Source organism: Paroedura picta, chromosome 6 (assembly GCF_049243985.1).
Source record: "Paroedura picta isolate Pp20150507F chromosome 6, Ppicta_v3.0, whole genome shotgun sequence".
In the NCBI taxonomy this organism is placed as follows: domain Eukaryota; kingdom Metazoa; phylum Chordata; class Lepidosauria; order Squamata; family Gekkonidae; genus Paroedura; species Paroedura picta.
In genome coordinates this window covers 2,954,740-2,973,897 of record NC_135374.1, presented here as the reverse complement: position 1 = coordinate 2,973,897, position 19,158 = coordinate 2,954,740, and the positions used below count along the sequence as shown (strand labels likewise).

General features: G+C 52.3%; 1 protein-coding gene and 1 long non-coding RNA gene across 3 annotated transcripts; one reads left to right on the top strand and one right to left on the bottom strand.

The window, feature by feature from the left end:
- Window positions 1–1,221: 1,221 nt before the first annotated feature.
- On the bottom strand, window positions 1,222–12,164 carry LOC143839323 (uncharacterized). 2 transcript variants are annotated; one of them, XR_013231686.1, is made up of 4 exons: window positions 12,035–12,164; window positions 2,904–3,073; window positions 2,335–2,452; window positions 1,222–1,433 (listed from the first exon to the last, which is right to left on the bottom strand). It is a non-coding gene; the product is annotated as an uncharacterized LOC143839323 (long non-coding RNA). The 2 variants fall into 2 exon arrangements; XR_013231685.1 differs by lacking the exon at window positions 2,904–3,073 and having other exon boundaries at window positions 12,035–12,157.
- On the top strand, window positions 11,583–13,571 carry LIPT2 (lipoyl(octanoyl) transferase 2). Its single transcript, XM_077341169.1, has 2 exons — window positions 11,583–12,231; window positions 13,336–13,571. The coding sequence occupies exons 1-2, from the start codon at window positions 11,766–11,768 to the stop codon at window positions 13,560–13,562; spliced, it is 693 nt and encodes a 230-aa protein (XP_077197284.1). The 5' UTR covers window positions 11,583–11,765; the 3' UTR covers window positions 13,563–13,571.
- Window positions 13,572–19,158: the final 5,587 nt, after the last annotated feature.

Sequence of the window (19,158 nt, the reverse complement as noted above, 5' to 3'; positions counted from 1 at the left end):
TGACTCAGCCTTCCATCCTTCCGAGGTCGGTAAAATGAGTACCCAGCTTGCTGCTGGGGGATAAACGGTAATGACTGGGGAAGGCACTGGCAAACCACCCCATATTGAGTCTGCCATGAAAACGCTGGAGGGCGTCACCCCAAGGGTCAGACATGACTCGGTGCTTGCACAGGGGATACCTTTACCTTTTAACTATAAACTGTTGTGAGCAGCTCTGAGCCTCAGGAAGGGGCGCATAGAAATTTTAGAATACATAAATAAATCCTTACGGAGAGTGATTGAAATGTGGAATTTGCTGCCAGAGGATGCAGTGATGGCCACAGGAATCCTTTAAAATGGAGTCATGGATTCATGGAGGAGAGGTCTATCTGTGGTCTCGGGCCGTGTTAACTGAACCAGTGAATCCCAGAACCAGGAGCCTCCAGAGGAACTGGTTGGCCACAGTGTGAGACAGAATGCAGCAAAAAAGGTGCCAGTAGGTAGATTTGCCAGCTTTGGGAGAGGAAATACCTGGTAACTTTGGGGTGGAGCCAGAAGTGGGCAGGATTTGGGATGGGAAGGGACATCAGTGGAGTATAATGTTGTGGAGCCCACCCCCAAAGCACCCATTTTCTCCAAGGGAACAGATCAGTTCCCATGGAGAATGTATCTCCAGAGGTATATAAATATCAATAAATCTCAGTTGCCTGGAGATGAGCTGTAAAGCAGGGGATCCCAAGGTCCCACATGGGGACTGGCATCCCTATCAGCAGGGGCCATGGTGCCCACTGGTACTTTGTATGGGATCCTTGCTCCAAGTTATTCTCCCCGACTCACAGGGAGTGAACAAAATATGCTGTAATGGCTACAGTGGCAAACTATAACCCTGGGAGATCTGAGTTCGAATCCCACTTCTTCCATCGCAACCCAGCATGGCCTACCTCACTGGGTGTTGCTGGAAAATGTGCCTAATAGAGAAACAAATGTCCAAACATATAAATACAAATTAAAAGGTAAAGATTATTTCCGTATACAAGAACTAAACGTGTTCCAGCAAAAAACCTTCCTCAGTGGTCAACTGTATATTAGCGCTATGTATTTACCATCTGGGAGGTGGTATATAAATTTAATATTACAACTGTATTTTAATTTCATTTTTGGGTCTCAACCTTTTTTGGTTACCCTTGTGCAGGGTTTTGTCCCCCCCCCCCCCTTTGGTCGCATTTATGCTCCAGAAATGACTCCAATGACAGACAGAAGTTTATTTTGGCAAGAATTATACATTTGCTGTTATACAGTTGCAGCCACACTGCTGCTCACCCCCCTGCATTCTTGTGTGGCCTAGTTGATCCTTCAGAAATTTAGCAGGGCCTCCATCCAGAGACTCCTCTCTTCCGATGGCCAGCTGGATTTAAGGGCCCCAGACGCCTTCTTGAGAACCGGATAAGCAGCAGCTGCCAACAGAAGGGGAAAACAGTTGGGTCAAGAAAAGAGTTGACCTGTCATACTGCTCAAACTACCCCAATCTCCCAATTTCCATGACCCCCGTCCACTAGGTAACATTATCCAGTTCAGTCTCCAGGGACTCTCTGCAAGAGGAGAGCACGAGAGGTTTGTACAATTATGCAATAGGTAGAGACAAGGAGAATTTTTTTTGGCCACTCCCCAAATGCTAGAACTTGATGTCATCCAGTGAAGCCAATGGGCAGTAGATTCAGGACGGACAGAAGGAAATACTACTTTACACAGAGAGATGAAAATGTGGAATTTGCTATCAGATGATGTAGTGATCACTGCAGGAATAAAGAGATTTAAAGGGGGGCAAGATAGATTCCTGGAGGATCAGCCTGCTCATGGCGATTAGCTGGAGACTTAGGGTGTGGAGCTGGAACGGGCGGGAATTTGGTGAAGGGCAATGCTATGGAGTCCCCCCTGCCATTTTCTTCAGAGGAACTGATCTGGAGATGAACTATAATTCTGGGGGATCTCCAGGGAACTACCCCGGTGGCTGAGTGGAACCTCCACATTCAGGGGCACTAAGCCTCTGAATCCCAGAGCCAGGAGGCAGCATCAGAGGCAGGCCACGGCAACCCCACCCCCCTGTGAATGCCTCTTGTCCCTATGGCCCAAGATAGCTCAATCTTGTCAGATCTTGGAAGCTAAGCAGGGTCGGCCCTGCTCAGGACTCGGATTGGAGACAGCCAAGGAGGTCCAAGATTGCTAGGTCGGGGCAGGCAACGGCAAAGTACCTCTGCTCGTCTCCTGCCGTGAAAACCCCAGGGGGCTGGCCACGACTCAGCAGCATTTCCCACCACCGGCCGGAGGAAAGAAGGGAGTCAGTCCTCAGACACTTACACCTGGCCTTCAGGACAGCCCTGGGGGCCCAGCGATTTCTCCTGGGGGAAGCACGTCTCTCGGCAGTAACCTCGGTAGTGGGCACAGCCAGACCACTCTCTGCTGGAGGTTCCCGGACCTGTTTTTTGAACAGAGGGGGGGGGGGAAATGGCATTTAAGCAAGAAAGGTGTGCTTCCCGACCCAATTCCACTGGGTGCTGGATGGCAGTCCCCTGGATACATCCTCCGTGTGCTTAAACTACAGGGGTGGACAACAGCAATTCAACGGTCAGGGTTTGGGGTGACTGGAAAAAGAGCCCCCCCCCTAATTATCTGGCATCCCTAATTTTGGGGGTGCAGCCTGAGACAAGGTGGAATTTGGGGAGGGACGTCAGCCAGATAATACGTACGGGTGCCAATTCTGGGTTCCAAAATACCTGGAGATTCGACATAGCTCAGGACAGAAGGGACCAGTGCCCCATTTTCACAATTTTCTCCAGGGAAAGTGGAATACATTTCTTCAAAATAAATACATGTGATTTATGTGGCCTGGAGATTAGTTGTCATTCCAGAAGATCTCCAGCCCTCACCTGGAGATTAGCAACCCTAATATAATGCTAGTCCACCCTCTGAAGCAGCCATTTCCTCCCTGGGGACTGATCCAGGTCCTCCAGAGATTAATTGTAATACTGGGAGATCTTCACCAGCAATCTGACCCCGACATCCTTCTCTTCTCTCCCATTCTGTCCACACAACGACCCTGTGAGGTAGAAATGTCAAGTGATAAGAGCACATGCTACTTACAGATGGTTATAGCTAGAACCAGGATCACGACCAGAGAGACAAAATTCAGGTTTTTAGAGGCAGCCATTTCTTGGAGTCCTGAGGGTCGGCCTGAAAGCTGGAAAGACCCCCCTTGAGAGAGATGAGAGGGTCACTCTGGTGTCCAACAGATATCCTACAGCGAAAGAAATCCTGGAGTGTGCCTGAGGGGGGGGCAGTTTTTATAGACTTGGGAGCAAACGTGGTCGTGGTGCTGGACTGCCCTTTTAATGAAATTTAACTGCTCCTCTGAATTGCTGATCACGAGAAAATCTGTCGGTAGCTTCCGAAAAAGAGCTATTTGTCAGCGGATGGGGGTGGGAGAGAAAATTAGATTGCCTGGATGAAAGGGGTGAGGTTTTCAATTAATGTGTTGATGCCTCTGGCCAAACGCAGGACGTGGGTCACGGAATTTTCTGCCACAAGACGTTTGTTAACTTTTTAGGGTTATTTATCATGTGGCATAGAGTTTTCTCTGTTACTGCAGCAAAGAAATTAAAAGACGCTTTCTCATGGGGAGAAAAGCTATGGCAAATCTAGACAGCATCCTCAAAAGCAGAGACATCACCCTGCCAACAAAAGTGCGTTTAGTCAAGGCTATGGTATTCCCAGTTGCAATGAATGGCTGAGAAAGTTGGACCATAAGGAAGGCCGAGCGTCAAAGAATTGAGGCTTTTGAACTCTGGTGCTGGAGAAGACTCTTGCGAGTCCCTTGGACTGCAAGGCGAACAAACCGGTCGGTCCTAGAGGAGATCAGCCCTGACTGCTCCTTAGAAGGCCAGATCCTGAAGATGAAACTCAAATACTTTGGCCACCTCATGAGAAGGAAGGACTCCCTGGAGAAGAGCCTAATGCTGGGAGCGATTGAGGGCAAAAGAAGAAGGGGACGACAGAGAATGAGGTGGCTGGATGGAGTCACTGAAGCAGTCGGGGCAAACTTAAATGGACTCCGGGGAATGGCAGAGGACAGGAAGGCCTGGAGGATCATTGTCCATGGGGTCACGATGGGTCGGACACGACTTCGCAACTAACAACAACAATCATATGGCATGTGCATATGATCGTCTGACAGCCAGGCAAGGGACATTTAGGGGTGGTTTGCCACTGCTTCTACCTGCGTCCTGACCCCTCATGTTCCTCGGTGGAACTACCACCCTAATCCTTTGAGGCCTCCCATCCAAATAATAGGCAGGATTAGCTCTGCTTAGCTTCCAAGATCTGAGGTGTGACCCCACAGCTATTTGCGGCCTTTCCCACATAGAGAACATCTGGCTCCTTTGGCACATGCTCCAATGACCTCTAGACTAGATTACTGCAATGTGCTCTATGTGGGGCTTCCCTTGAAGACTGGCCACATCGTCACTTGGCCTCAGAATCCTGCAAGCAGCCGGTGGGCTGGATTGGCTTGCCAGCTTCCGATAAGCTGGCCAGTTTGTCCTACGCAACACAAAATATAGTGTGCCAAACATCCACGGGGATTTCTCAAGCTTTGAAAGTATGCAGACGCTACCTTACCGTTAGCAGGAAACCGTCCTTCCAGTTCAAAACAGGAAACACACGGGATGAAAAGAAATGCTGCAGAAAGGATCCGGCCACCCAGAGTCTTGTTTCCATAATATACCCCACTGGAAAACAACACTCAATGCCCAACAGGATAGCCGTGGATTCTTGTTTTGCCCTGGATTGCCCGATCTTGTCAGGATCAGCGCTGGCTAGCAAACATGGGTGGGAGATGGCCAAGCAAGTCTATAGTTGCTCTCGTAGAGGCAGGGAAATTCAAAGCATCTCTGTAGGTCTGTTCCCCCGACCAGGAGGGCCCAGGTACGTTCAGGATGGACAAACGGAAAAACTACTTTACACAGAGAGGGACTGAAATGGGGAATTGGCTGCCAGAAGGGGTAGTGATGGCCACAAAAATAAAGGAGATTAGGTTGATTAGGTAGATTTGGGGAGGATGTCGATCAGAGCCATGGTGACTGATGGGAAACCAACCGTATTTTACAGGATCACATCACTTCTGGGGTTTCTTGAAGCCTGAAGAATGTTTCAGGGGCTTCTCAACAATAAAAAAGGTTAAGAAAGGCAATTCTAGAGGGACCCTCCCTGGTCTGATCCAGCAGAGCTCTTCTGAGGGTCTTATAAGTCTTGATGTCCAGTTGTTGGCTGTACAGAGGAACTGGTTGGCTCCTGTGTGAGACAGGAGGCTGGACTGGATGGACCACTGGTCTGACCCAGCAGGGCTCTTCTGGTATTCTTATGAAGACCTTGACCTCTATGCTCTGTTGTTGGCCCTTCTCACTCCCTGGTTGGCCACTATATTGGACTAGGTGGTCTGATCCAGCAGGCCTCTTTTTAGGTTCTTATGGGGGCCGGGTTGGAGAAAAGAGGGGGCTTCAGAGCAACAGAATCTACCTCCCAAAGCAAGCAGTTTCCCCCGGGGAGATCATCTGTAATCCCAGGAGATCTCCAGCTACCCCTTGGAGACTGGCAAGCCTATATCCTTGAAAAACATGCTGATGAGTTCTGCTCCGCCTGCATCTTTGTTGACCTCCCAATGGTGTCTCTGGGGCCGGGAGAGGAAAAGAGGACAACACATGAGGGTTTCTCATCCCTGTCTGACTTGGCATCTTTATTCCCTACAGGGAGTCTTAAGGAAGCATCCCCCCCCCCCTGCCCTGGCTCTCCCAGGCTGGGACTCAGCAAGGCCTCCATCCCAGCTCGCCCCTCGCCTCTGCTTGTTCCAAAGATGACCCCTGACCTGTCTGCGGCACCGTCTTCCAGCGGTGACGCAACTCCCTTGCCGCAGCGTTCCAAAAAGGAAGCCAAAATTGGCTCCGACATTCAGGAACGAACGCAATGCTTCCTTGAGAAAGAAGGAAACGGCCAGGCACGGAAACGCCAGGTGGCTTTTGCAGACCAAACAAGCCTCTCTCTCGCTGGCCAACAGAGATAACATTGAACCGGCTCCCCAAGGAGAATCCCACAATGGAGAACGAACCACAAGAATCCTGCAATCTAAACGTGTGCAGTTACTGGTCTGTTCTAGGACTAGAGTTTGGAGTTCTAGAGTAGCCTTCTTTGACCTTTTGAACATGGGTGCGCCCCTGGAATATTTTTCAGGCTTTGAGGAGTCCTGGAACCGGGCTGGAAGCGATGTCAGCTGGCCACGTCTCGCTGCCATGCCTGTGGACTGGCGGGTGGGGGAGATAGAAAGGTGGTTTGAGGCACGTACCTGGTGGTTTGAGGCATGCCAGGTGTCCAGGCTCCACTCTCTTTCCCAGGTGTAGTAAGCATGTGAGAACCCCACCCCCAGGTCCATGGAAGTCCCCTGCTTTTGGGAGTGGCTTCTAGCAGGATAGAGGGGAAAGGCCAGGGAGCTCCAGGGGTCTTGGGAGGCCTGGTTGGGGATCCCTGTTCTAGAGTCATGAAACTGGCCCCCTAGAGACAGATGCAACCCCAGTCCTGAGTTGGTGGTCTAAGGCAGAGTGTCCCAACCAGGTCGGACCCCCAACAGCCTCTACAAGACCGTTTATGCACTGGGAACTTCTCTGCCCCGGCTTCCCTGCAGGAGCACAAATTGGGTGCGGATAAGGTACACCAGGCCAAATGCTCCCCCATGTGGGTGCAGGAAGAGGTGGGGCAACCTGCCATGACTAAAACTCCAGCTTGCAGCCTGGCATGAAACCTCCAGTGCGTAAACGGTCCAAGTGAGTTGCAGTCCAGTCTTTCCTTCCTGGTGCTCACTTCTGCATTTCAGGGAGCAAAGCTGAACCAGAAACCAGCACCTTCCATGACATATGTTAGCTAACAGAAGAGGAAGAGGAAGAGGAAGAGGAAGAAGAGATGGTTCTTATACCGCCCTTTTTAGTACCCGAAGGAGTCTCAAAGGGGCTTCCTATCTTCTTCCCTCCCTCTCCCCACAACAGACACCCTGTGCGATGGGGAGCTGGGAGAGCTCTGAGAGAACTAGGATGAATAATAACAATAACAATAACAATAATATATTTATACCCCACCCTTCCAATGCTCAGGGCAGGTAATAACATAAAATCAAATACAAAACGTTAAAATATGGACATAATAATGTATTCCCCCGAATAAAATCCCAACAGGTTGTGGCCAGAGTCCATCTCCTGCACCCCTTCTCCCCCTCTCTCCTGTGAGGCTAGACTTCTATGGGAGATCAATAAAGTCCAGTAGCACCTTTAAGACCAACAAAGATTTATTCAGGGCATGAGCTTACTGATATTTGGGCCAGACCTGGCTGGGTCACCATACCGAGTCAATTTGGACCGGTTGGGTCACCACGCCATAAAGGTTGGTTACTCCCAACTTAGGGCATGTACTGAGTGACTTTTCTAGCAGCATGACCCATCTATTGACCCTGGTTCTATGCAGTGGGAGATGGGGGGGGGCAGCCTGGGGATTCTCTGGTATCACAGCTCATCTCCAGATGAGAGAGATCAGTTCCCCTGGAGAAAATGGGTTCTTTGGAGGGGTCCCGCTCTGACCTGGATCCCACCCACTTCTGGTACCACCACCGAAGTCTTCAGGTGTTTTCCAATCCAGAACTGGCGCCCCCAAATCCAACAAAGAAGAGATCTAAGCTCCATTCTGCCATAAAGCTGTCCTTGTGTGATCTTGGTCCAGGCACTCTGTGATTCAGAGGGTTGTTCTCAAGATAACCTGAGCAAGAGCCTTACCTAACTAACTGCATTCGTTCTGTCTGTTCTGGAGTCAAGCACAGAGAAAGTGGGCTCAAAGGAGCAGGAAGTCTCCACCTGTGTCTCTTGCCTTGAAGACCCCCATCAGTCGGCTGCACAACTAAAGCCCTCTGTGTTTCTCACGAGTAAAAAAAAAATAGATCACTGATGAACCTCTGAATCTTGACCCACAAAGGCAGGTGAGGAGGGGTAGCCCCGTCCATCATCCACCCAGTTTGACTGGGGACATTCGTCCCATAAACAGATTTACAGTCTTGGGTTCTTGCCTTCTATTATTATTATTTTTTACTAGTGAGAAAGTAAACAAAGCTGAGTAAAGAAATCAGGACTTGTTCTCCTTGTCTTGCTAGTTTCATGCAGCACATAACACCTGTTTGCTGCAGTGGTTAGGAGTGCGGACTTCTAATCTGGCGAGCCAGGTTCAATTCCCCACTCCCCCACATGCAGCCAGCTGGGTGACCTTGGGCTGACCGAGCAGTGATATCAGCTCTCTCTCAGCCTCACCCTCCTCACACGGTGTCTGTTGTGGGGAGAGGAAAAGGAAGGCAACTGTAAGCCGCTTTGAGACTCCTTTGGGTAGAAAAAGCGGCATATAAAAACCAACTCTTCTTCTTCTTCTTCAGTAATCTCAGGGCTCTCTCAGCCTCCCCTCCCTCATGGGGTGTCTGTTGTGGGGAGAGGAAAGGGAAGGCGATTGGAAGCTGCTTTGAGCCTCCCTTGGGTAGAGAAAAGTGGCATATAAGAACCAACTCTTCTCCTTCTCCTTCTTTTATTTCATGATGCGGCTGAAAACTGGCCAGCTTAGGTCCTGGTTAACAACCATGTACCCCATGTGCATGAGTCAGGTTTATAAAAATTATATCTGGGGTGGAGAGAGAGGATAGAAGGGCATTAGAGTCAGGATGGGGGGAAAAGAAATACTCCTTTCTACATCAAGCGAGTAAGAGAATTAGACAGATGCATGGCACAGTGATCTATCTGTGGTGACAAAAGGGAACCTCCACATTCAGAGGCAGTCAACCTCTGAATTCCAGAGACAGAAGGTAACATCAGGGGAAGGCCTCAACCACTGGTTCCTCCAGAAGAATGGCCTGGCTGCTGTGGGAGGGAGGATGCTGGGCTAGAAGGACCACTGGTCTGATCCAGCAGGGTCCTTCTTGTTATGGGTGAAATCTGATGAATGCCCTGGTTCTGTTAAAGTGGCCCAGCAGCTGACATCATCTGGTGAAGCCTTTTTCCAGTCTCAGAGGTGCGATAGACAACTACTGCAAGCAGGTGTTTTTCGGTGTTGACACCTCATTTCTAGAATTCGCTCTCCAGAGATTCACCTCCGACCTAATCTAGTTTTAGGCAGCAAGCAAGAATGTTGCTTTCCCCACCCACACTTTTAAGATGGTTTTAGTTTTTCATTTATCTGAGGAAGTGTGCATGCAGGAGAAAGCTCATAGAATTATAGAATCCTAGAGTTGGAAGGGGCCACACAGGCCATCTAGTCCAACCTCCTGCTCAACGCAGGATCAGCCCTAAGCATCCTAAAGCATCCAAGAAAAGTGTGTATCCAACCTTTGCTTGAAGACTGCCAGTGAGGGGGAGCTCACCACCTCCTTAGGCAGCCCATCCCACAGCTGAACTACTCTGACTGTGAAAATTTTTTTCCTGTTATCTAGCCTTGAAGAAAACGTTGTTGGTCTTAAAGATGCCCCTGGACTCGAAATCTGTTCTGTGTTTTTATCTACTGTCTTTCTATGAAATAATGTTGAGGTCATAGAACAGAATGTTTATAGGGTATGGATTTTATTGCCAATATTTTATTATAGGAGGTGTATAATGTTCTTTTATGGCTGTTCTTAAAGGCCATGTTCTATGGTTGTAATTTCTGATCTTTCTAGGCTGAATGCATAACATGAGCCCTGCTGGGTCAGGCCAGGGAGGGTCCCTCCAGTCCAGCCTCCCGTCTTCCCCCAGGGGCCAGCCAGTTCCTCTGCAGGGCCAGCCACAGGGCAGAGAGGCCGAGGCCTTCCCCTGAGAAGACCCTCAGAAGAGCCCTGCTGGGTCAGGCCAGGGAGGGTCCCTCCAGTCCAGCCTCCCGTCTCACCCAGGGGCCAGCCAGTTCCTCTGCAGGGCCAGCCACAGGGCAGAGAGGCCGAGGCCTTCCCCTGAGAAGACCCTCAGAAGAGCCCTGCTGGGTCAGGCCAGGGAGGGTCCCTCCAGTCCAGCCTCCCGTCTCACCCAGGGGCCAGCCAGTTCCTCTGCAGGGCCAGCCACAGGGCAGAGAGGCCGAGGCCTTCCCCCGAGAAGACCCTCAGAAGAGCCCTGCTGGGTCAGGCCAGGGAGGGTCCCTCCAGTCCAGCCTCCCGTCTCACCCAGGGGCCAGCCAGTTCCTCTGCAGGGCCAGCCACAGGGCAGAGAGGCCGAGGCCTTCCCCCGAGAAGACCCTCAGAAGAGCCCTGCTGGGTCAGGCCAGGGAGGGTCCCTCCAGTCCAGCCTCCCGTCTCACCCAGGGGCCAGCCAGTTCCTCTGCAGGGCCAGCCACAGGGCAGAGAGGCCAAGGCTGAGGCCTTCCTCTGAGAAGACCCGCAAAAGAGCCCTGCTGGGTAGGCCAGGGAGGGTCCCTCCAGTCCAGCCTCCCGTCTCCCCCAGGGGCCAGCCAGTTCCTCTGCAGGGCCAGCCACAGGGCAGAGAGGCCGAGGCCTTCCCCTGAGAAGACCCTCAGAAGAGCCCTGCTGGGTCAGGCCAGGGAGGGTCCCTCCAGTCCAGCCTCCCGTCTCACCCAGGGGCCAGCCAGTTCCTCTGCAGGGCCAGCCACAGGGCAGAGAGGCCTAGGCCTTCCCCTGAGAAGACCCTCAGAAGAGCCCTGCTGGGTCAGGCCAGGGAGGGTCCCTCCAGTCCAGCCTCCCGTCTCACCCAGGGGCCAGCCAGTTCCTCTGCAGGGCCAGCCACAGGGCAGAGAGGCCTAGGCCTTCCCCTGAGAAGACCCTCAGAAGAGCCCTGCTGGGTCAGGCCAGGGAGGGTCCCTCCAGTCCAGCCTCCCGTATCACCCAGGGGCCAGCCAGTTCCTCTGCAGGGCCAGCCACAGGGCAGAGAGGCCTAGGCCTTCCCCTGAGAAGACCCTCAGAAGAGCCCTGCTGGGTCAGGCCAGGGAGGGTCCCTCCAGTCCAGCCTCCCGTCTCACCCAGGAGCCAGCCAGTTCCTCTGCAGGGCCAGCCACAGGGCAGAGAGGCCGAGGCCTTCTCCTGAGAAGACCCTCAGAAGAGCCCTGCTGGGTCAGGCCAGGGAGGGTCCCTCCAGTCCAGCCTCTCGTCTCACCCAGGGGCCAGCCAGTTCCTCTACAGGGTCAACAACAGGGCAGGGAGGCCGAGAAGGACCTCAGAAGTGCCCTGCAGGGTCAGCCCAGGGACATAAGATAAGAAAGGACCCTCTGTGTTTATGTGAAGTATTTTTTATTGTGGATTGCAATTAGGATCGGCCTTTTGCTCTAAATACAGACTGTCCTACTTGGTTCTTCGGGGGGGGGGGGGGGGGCAACAACCGGGCAATGAGCCCCAGACTCAAAGAGCCCCAGATAGTGGGATCCAACCCAGCATCCCGTCTCCCAGCATAGCCAGCCAGTCAATGAACAGACCCCAAGGCCTCGGCCTCCCCCTGCCCGTGGGCTTGGAGGCTGGACTGCGTCTGAACAGGCAGGCTCCCTTTGGGGCTGCCCCCACGAAGAGATTGCATGCAGGGTCGAAGTCTGCCTTTGCAGGGACGGCCCCTTGGTGGCTTCGGGCTCCTTGCTGCCCCCTTGGGGCTCCCTGCTGGGCCCTCCTTCTCCCCTCCCCTCCTCCTGTGGGTCTCCTTCGCCCTCCGCTGCGCTCCTGCCCGGGCTCGCTCGCTCCGTCCGCCCGTCCGCCTGGCAGCGGGGCGATGGGGGCGCTGCGGGTGGGGCTGGTGCGGCTGGGCCGGGCGTCGCTGGGGTCGGCGCTGGGGGCGCAGGAGCGCTGCGTGGGGCTGCAGCGGGGCGAGGCGGCGGCGGGCGCGGGGGCGGCGGCGGGGCGGCTGGTGGTGTGGGAGCCGTCGGGGCCGGCGTTCACGGCGGGGCTGCGCGGGGGCGGCGTCGGGGCGGCGGCGGACGAGGCGCGGCTGCGGGCGCTGGGCGCGGGCTTCGTGCGGGTGCGCCGCGGGGGGCTGCTGACCTTCCACGGGCCCGGCCAGCTGGTGGCCTTCCCGGTGCTGGACCTGCGCCGCCTGCGCCTCCCGCTGCGCGCCTACGTGGCCGCCCTCGAGCGCCTCGCCCAGGCCGCCGCCGCCGCCCTCGGCCTGCCCCGCGCCCGCCCGCGCCCGCCGCCCCTCACCGGACTCTGGCTCGGAGACTGCAAGCTCTGCGCCATCGGTGAGCCCCTCACCCCACCCGCTCCGCGGACTACAAGGCCCGGCAGCCTCGGCACGCGGCAGGGCATCATGGGAACTGTAGTCCACCGCTGGGAATTGTAGTCCACGGACCTCGGGCCACCCCCTGCTCTGCCGTATGCCAGGAACGGCCGGAGGTGGCTCTCCAGAGGTCCATGGACTGCAATCCCCCCATGGACTGCAATCCCCCATGCAATCCCATGCGCTAGCAGGGGCTCATGGGAATTGTAGTTCGAGGACCTCTGGCTGCCGTGCTCTGCCGTATGCCAGGAATGGCCGGTGGCTCTCCAGAGGTCCATGGACTGCAATTCCCCATGAGCGCCTCTAGCATGCGCTGGCAGGGGCTCATGGGAGTTGTAGTTCAAGGACCTCTGGCTGCGGTGCTCTGCCGTATGCCCAGGAATGGCCGGATGTGACTCTTCAGTGGTCCATGGACTATGATTCCCATGCACCCCTGCTAGGGCATGCTGGCAGGGGCTCATGGGAATTGTAGTCCACCCCTTGGAATTGTAGTTTGGGGACATTTGGCCATCCCTGCGCTACAGTATGCCAGGAATGGCTGGATGTGGTTCTTCTGAGGTCCATGGATTACAATTCCCATGCACCCTGCTAGTGCATGCTGGCAGGTGCTCATAGGAATTGTAGTCCACAGGCGTCTCGCTACCCCTGCTCTATTGTACGCCAGGGGTGCCCGAACGGTGGCTCTCCAGAGGTCCACCAGACTGCAATTCCCATGAGCTTCTGACAGTGGGAATTGTAGTCCCTGCAGGCAGGGGCTTTGTGGGTATTGTAGTCCATAGACCTCTGGAGAGCTACAGTTTGGACACCCCTTCCAGGGCTGTCGAGAAACCGCAGGGCTGCACAAAACCCTGGTTGAGAAAGCCTGATCTACAGCACAAATGCAAAGCTGGGAGAACTCCAGGCCTCTCCTGGAGGTGGGCAGCCCTCAGTGGGGCATCTAATAAGAAATGTACTAGGATTAGGAGCAGGTGTCTGGCCCAAGGCCACCCGGACAGCTTCTGGGCTTGTGGGGAGATTCCAAGCTGGGCCAGCCAGTGTAACGTCTCTTTTGTCCTCTGCTCTCCAGGGGTCCACTGTGGTCAGCACATCACGTCGCACGGCCTGGCTTTGAACTGCTGCACCGATCTGTCGTGGTTTGACCACATCGTTCCGTGCGGCCTGGAAGACAAAGGGGTGACCTCGCTGAGCCAAGAGCTCGGGAGACACGTCTCCGTGGAAGAAGCCACCGGGCCGTTTTTGGATGCTTTTCAAGAGGTGTTTAAGTGTACTCTGACAGACTGCGAAGATCTTTGAAGCTAGGATCTCAGCGAGCCAAACTTCAAAGAACAATTTCAGCCGGTCTTAAAGCTCCCGGTGGGGCTCAAACTGCCTAAACATGAAAGAAAATGAACGAATTATGTACAAGGTTGTGCACTGCATTTTGTACATCAGAGCACTGGGCCCAGTTGCATCCTGGGAACTTTGTGGAGACGAAGCTTTAAGGCAGGGGTAGTCAAACCGCGGCCCTCCAGATGTCCATGGACTACAATTCCCAGAAGCCCCTGCCAGCATTTGCTGGCAGGGGCTTCTGGGAATTGTAGTCCATGGACATCTGGAGGGCCGCGGTTTGACTACCCCTGCTTTAAGGAACATAAGCTTTTGAGTTCCTTCAATGAAACTACAGGTCCCAGAAAGCCTTGCAGGAAATGTTAACCCTTGAAGCTCAATGCCGGACTATGAATGTTAAATAAAACTGCTCATACTTTGCGTTTAACGTGTGCAGAAATGAGTCCATGCACTTTTAAATATTTGAACGCTGCTCTGTAAGGGAGTGAAGGGAAATGACAATGGGCGGGGGGCGTGGAATCCTTTGTATGTCGCATGAGCAATTATGCTTCCAGACCAGAGAATGTGCCCTTGGGCATGGGTGGTTAAGGCAAGGCACGTCAGATTAGTGCCTGGATATTAATCATCCGGCAATGCCCTGTGGTGGAGGAAATAGCCGTCAAGTCACAACTGATTATGAGTTGTACTTTCAAAGCCCTAAACCAGGGGTGGTGAAGCTGTAGCTCTCCAGATGTCCACGGACTATAATCACCATGAGCCCCTGCCATTGTGGTCCGTGGATGTCTGGAGAGTCACAGATTGGCCTTAAACAGTCTGGGACCAGTGTATCTGTGCCCCCGAAGAACATTTGAGAACAAGCCATCATCATCTGCTCAGGGTCTCTGGCCACAAAAAGGTAAAACTAGCCTCAACCAGGGCTTTTTCTGCCTGGTGGGACATTCTGCCCACAGAGATCAGGGAACCTCTGGCACCTTAGCCTGTTCCACAGAGCTCCTCCATCAGGCCTATGGTTGAGGCCCAGAAATAACACCCAGAACATGCTAGGCCTCCCTACCTATGCGGCCAACAGACTCAGTTAAACACCGACTAGCCCCCTCCGCCTCGGAAAGATTTTTAACTCTAAAGAGCAGGAAGTCTTTTAATCATTTTATATAACTGTGGGATGTGGAGATCTCCAGGAACTGCAATTTATCTTGCAACTGCAGAGATCCACTCCCCCTGAGAAACTCAGTGCTTTGGGTGTAATTTATGGGGTTTTACAGAGGGCAAGAGAATAATTGGTCCTGCACGTTTCAAATCCTGCAAGAGATAGACAGGTGGTGAGTATTGTTCTGCACAGAAAGCACAATGTCCCCAGAGTTCTCTCATTCCAAGTAGTTTTTCTCTATTATTTATTTAGTATATCTTTGTTTACCCCCCTCCCCAAGGCTCTAGTTCCCTCTGACCCCAAGCCACTTCCCTGCACATCAGTAAACTTTGCCGGGTATTTCTAGATTCTGCCAGAGACCTTCTTCGGAGGTTACGGTCTGCTCAGAAGCAAATTCCTTCTTCAACATTATTTATGTAATTTATACCCCACTTGTTCCGACCTGCCTGCTGTCAGACCAACCCTTTGCAGGGCCGTCTTCCATTTCAGAAAAAGTGACAGGGCTATATTATCTCTCAGGAAGGGATGGATTTATGATGTAAAGAGACTGAAATATGAGTGGCTGTGGGCAAGATCCATGCCCACACCCAAGGGATGCATTCGACCTTCCCTCTCCCACATCACTTTGTGCCCTGCAGGGCTCATTCGGGCTCTGCTTCCTTGAAATCATTGACAAGACACAACCCAAAATCAACCCCCTGGGATGGAATACCCCTCGCCCCTGGGTACAGTCCTGGAGGGTGCAGAGGAGAGTGACCAAGCCCTGGGAGGAAAGGCTGAGGGACTTGGGGATATCCAGCCTGGAGAAGAAGAGGCTGAGAGGGGACACGGTGGCTCTCTTGAAATATCTGAAAGGTTGTCCCTTGGTCTGAATATGCTATCAGGTTCAACTTCCTGCCATGGTCATTTGGCATTGCTTTTAGTAAGGCATCGACGAGGTATTGGTGCCAAATGTCAGTGGTTAATGCAGCCTTTTCCAGCCTTTGGACCACGGAGGAACCCCTGAAAAAATCAGGCTTCAAGGAAGCCCCAGGAGTGAGGGCGGTTTGCCAGGCCTCCCTGCCACCTCCCTGCCAAGTAATAAGCCACAAGAAGTGGCCTCACCACCCGTGTTAACAGGCAGGCTTGCGGAGGACAGGGGTGGGTGTGGAGACTGCGTGCGGTTTAAGGTGGGAGTCGGCCTACAGGCTCCGCCCCCATCCAGGCCCAGAAAGCACAAGAGAACCCATGCTCAGGTGGGATGGGATGGGGTGGGGGGCCATGGAAGCAGTCACTTCCCTAGCTTGTGGCTTAGTTCAGGGGTAGTCAACCTGTGGCCCTCCAGATGTTCGTGGACTACAATTCCCATGAGCCCCTGCCAGCAATTGCTGGCAGGGGCTCATGCGAAATGTAGTCCATGAACATCTGGAGGGCCACAGGTTGACTACCCCTGGTTTAGTCCATGTAGGCAGGAGGGGTGGGAGAAGGATGGTGGTGGAATGTTACGGCCTTGGTTGGCTTGGCACGAAGGATGTTACGTACACCTGGGTGCAAGGCTGCCCCATACACTTTCTGTGGGTCCGGAGGGGCCCACCTTTTCAATGGGAAAAGGGGAATTCTACCTTCCTCAACTGGGGTGTTTGTTCATAGGGGGTGGGAACCTGGGGTTATAATGACCCATGCATTGCCTATCAAACCAGTTTCAACAAGAAGAGCCATGAGCCTCATCTTGCTTCTTCACCAAGTCACTTTTGCAATTATGCCACCCGTGCTTATCGGAGTCGACCGGCTTCTGATACTAACTTATTTTCTCCTCCGATGACCCCTGCAGGAGATTCTTTATAAGCTGTTGAATCATGCAGATTCTGCATATTCTAGCAATGGCTTCCTGGACTGAGTAATCCAGGGGGTGGGGAACTGTGGCTCTCTAGATGTCCGCGGAATACAATTACCATGAGCCCCTGCCAGCATTTGCACCCAGCTGGCTGCATGTGGAGGAGTGGGGAATCAGACCTGAGCACTGCTCTTACCCACTGCACAAAGATGGCTCCCTAAGAAGAGGAGATGCAAGAAAGATTTACAGCTGAGAGCTTGTACAGAGTCACCCCCACCCCAGCCTCTGATCCAGAAGATGAAAGCCAGCCGCCTATTTCCAGCTGACTGGGATCACCTGCACCATTAGAAAGAACAAGACACAGGCTTAGAGCGGAATTGCAGGCTAAAAGGAGAAGCGCTCGCCTTATGGCTAGATGTCAGTTACCTGCTGAGAGCAATGCTGAGTCATTGCAGGATTAAGACTGAACAGCTGGCATTCAACTCTAAAACATTTTGAGCGACAGGCGGTGGGATGTGGATGCAATGTAGCTATACGTTGACACCACCCTGCCTGAAAACCTCGACTTCTCGGACCGGACTTCCTTGTTTAACTGATTCCTGGACTTTTGAACCTTGGCTTGGAATGTCCTTGCGTCTTGTTATCTCCCTTGGCTTTGTTTATTCAGAAGAACGGAGTAGGACGTTACAATCTGATACCAGCGCCTGGCCAGCTATTACAGTCAGAGGCCGGAGAAACGGAGGGAACACAATGCACATGCTACACTGAGGAATGTCCTTTTCAGCCCTTGCGCGTGTCAAGGAAGCCTGGGTGTGTGTGTGTGTGTATATAACTTAGTGACCAAGCAGCAAGAGGCAAGGAACTGTTTACTCAAGGGTTTCGTCTTCTGCCTGTGCAGGTATTGCAGCGGGCACTGATAAAAGCTGCCACCAAAAGACTGCATGAAATTCGGGTCAGCCTCTCTCTGGCCATGTGTGTGTGCAGCTTTATGATCAACAACCACCTGTGTGGACCGAGATATCTTTGCAGTCCCAGCTTGATTTCTCATGCTTTCCTCCTTCTATGGCTGGCTGTTTCTAATCCACCTCAGGCAGGCCTATAAGCATGGTTGACAACTCTGAGTTTGGAAATACCTGGAGATTTGAGGGTAGAGCCTGGGGTGTGTGTGTGTGGTTTGGGGGTTCTTGCTTAGAGTAAAATGCGATGCAGGCTCCCTTCCAAAGCAGCTATTTTCTCCAGAAGTGGGTTAAAAAATTTTTAAAATCACCTAAGGGATTTATATAGAGATCAGTTCTAATTCCTGGCCATCTCCAGCCCTCACATGGTGGTTGGCGACTCAACTACAAACCACGTCCCCTTTTTCTTATGGTATTTCCCCAGTTTTTTTGTTGGAGAGCAAATTATTCGTATAACCCTCTTTTTCCTCGCTCAGAACGTGCAGGATTTTAAAATTCTGAAGACCCTTTGAAAGCTTCCTGTGAGGAAAACTGGGGAATTTGGAGGAACAATGAAAAAAAAAATCCCCCGCAAATTTCCCATCCCCGAAATGAATGAAATATTTTAATGCTAAAGTTTTACTCAAAATATGTGGTATCAAATGTTTTTATATAAAATAAACCCACAGTATTAGAACAGGGGTAGTCAAACGGCGGCCCTCCAGATGTCCATGGACTACAATCCCCAGGAGCCCCTGCCAGCATTCGCTGGCAGGGGCTCCTGGGAATTGTAGTCCATGGACATCTGGAGGGCCGCCGTTTGACTACCCCTGTATTAGAACGTGGTGATTCCTACATTTGCATGTGCAGTTATGTCCTTGTCTCAACATGGCATCAATTAATGTGCCAGAACACGTTTTACGAGAATATAATATTTCACAATTGTTTAACTTCAGAGTCTTGTGTGCATCTGAGACTGTTTTCACCCCCTCGGTTTTGTTGACTAAGGAAATTAATTTCCTACCTTCAATATTTACTCTTTGCCACCTCTCAGGTGAAAAGAATTAGGAGTCCGTTACTGAGGCAGGAGGATGTAGCAGTTTGCAATTTTTTAAAAAAAATCAAGCCATTTGTAATGTTAAAGCTCTGGAATCATAGAATCATAGAATCACAGAGTTGGAAGGGGCCATCTAGTCCAACCCCCTGCTCAACGCAGGATCAGCCCTAAGCATCCTAAAGCATCCAAGAAAAGTGTGTATCCAACCTTTGCTTGAAGACTGCCAGCGAAGGGGAGCTCACCACCTCCTTAGGCAGCCTATTCCACTGCTGAACTACTCTGACTGTGAAAATTTTTTTCCTGAGCCTATTTTTTCCTAGCCTATATGCTGGCTTATTTGACACGCCAAACATATGGTTAAATCAGTAAGGCAAGTTTGAGTTTGGGACAAAAGTAAATATTGCATATATTTCGTTTTTTCTCCGTTCCAGGCAGCCCGCCCACCCTGAATCTGGGAAAAATTTCCCCATGGCTTTGAAATTTCTGGAAATTGAACAGCGCTATGTAGGTTTCAGAGCCTTTTGTGGCGCAGAATGGTAAGGCAGCCATCTGAAAGCTTTGCCCATGAGGCTGGGAGTTCAATCCCAGCAGCCGGCTCAAGGTCGACTCAG

Bases quoted from the DNA above. Each gene is read 5' to 3' on its own strand.
- LIPT2 (XM_077341169.1), top strand. From the start codon at position 11,766: ATGGGGGCGCTGCGGGTGGGGCTGGTGCGGCTGGGCCGGGCGTCGCTG. The intron at 12,232-13,335 runs GTGAGCCCCTCA...TCTGCTCTCCAG, and splicing joins CTGCAAGCTCTGCGCCATCG to GGGTCCACTGTGGTCAGCAC.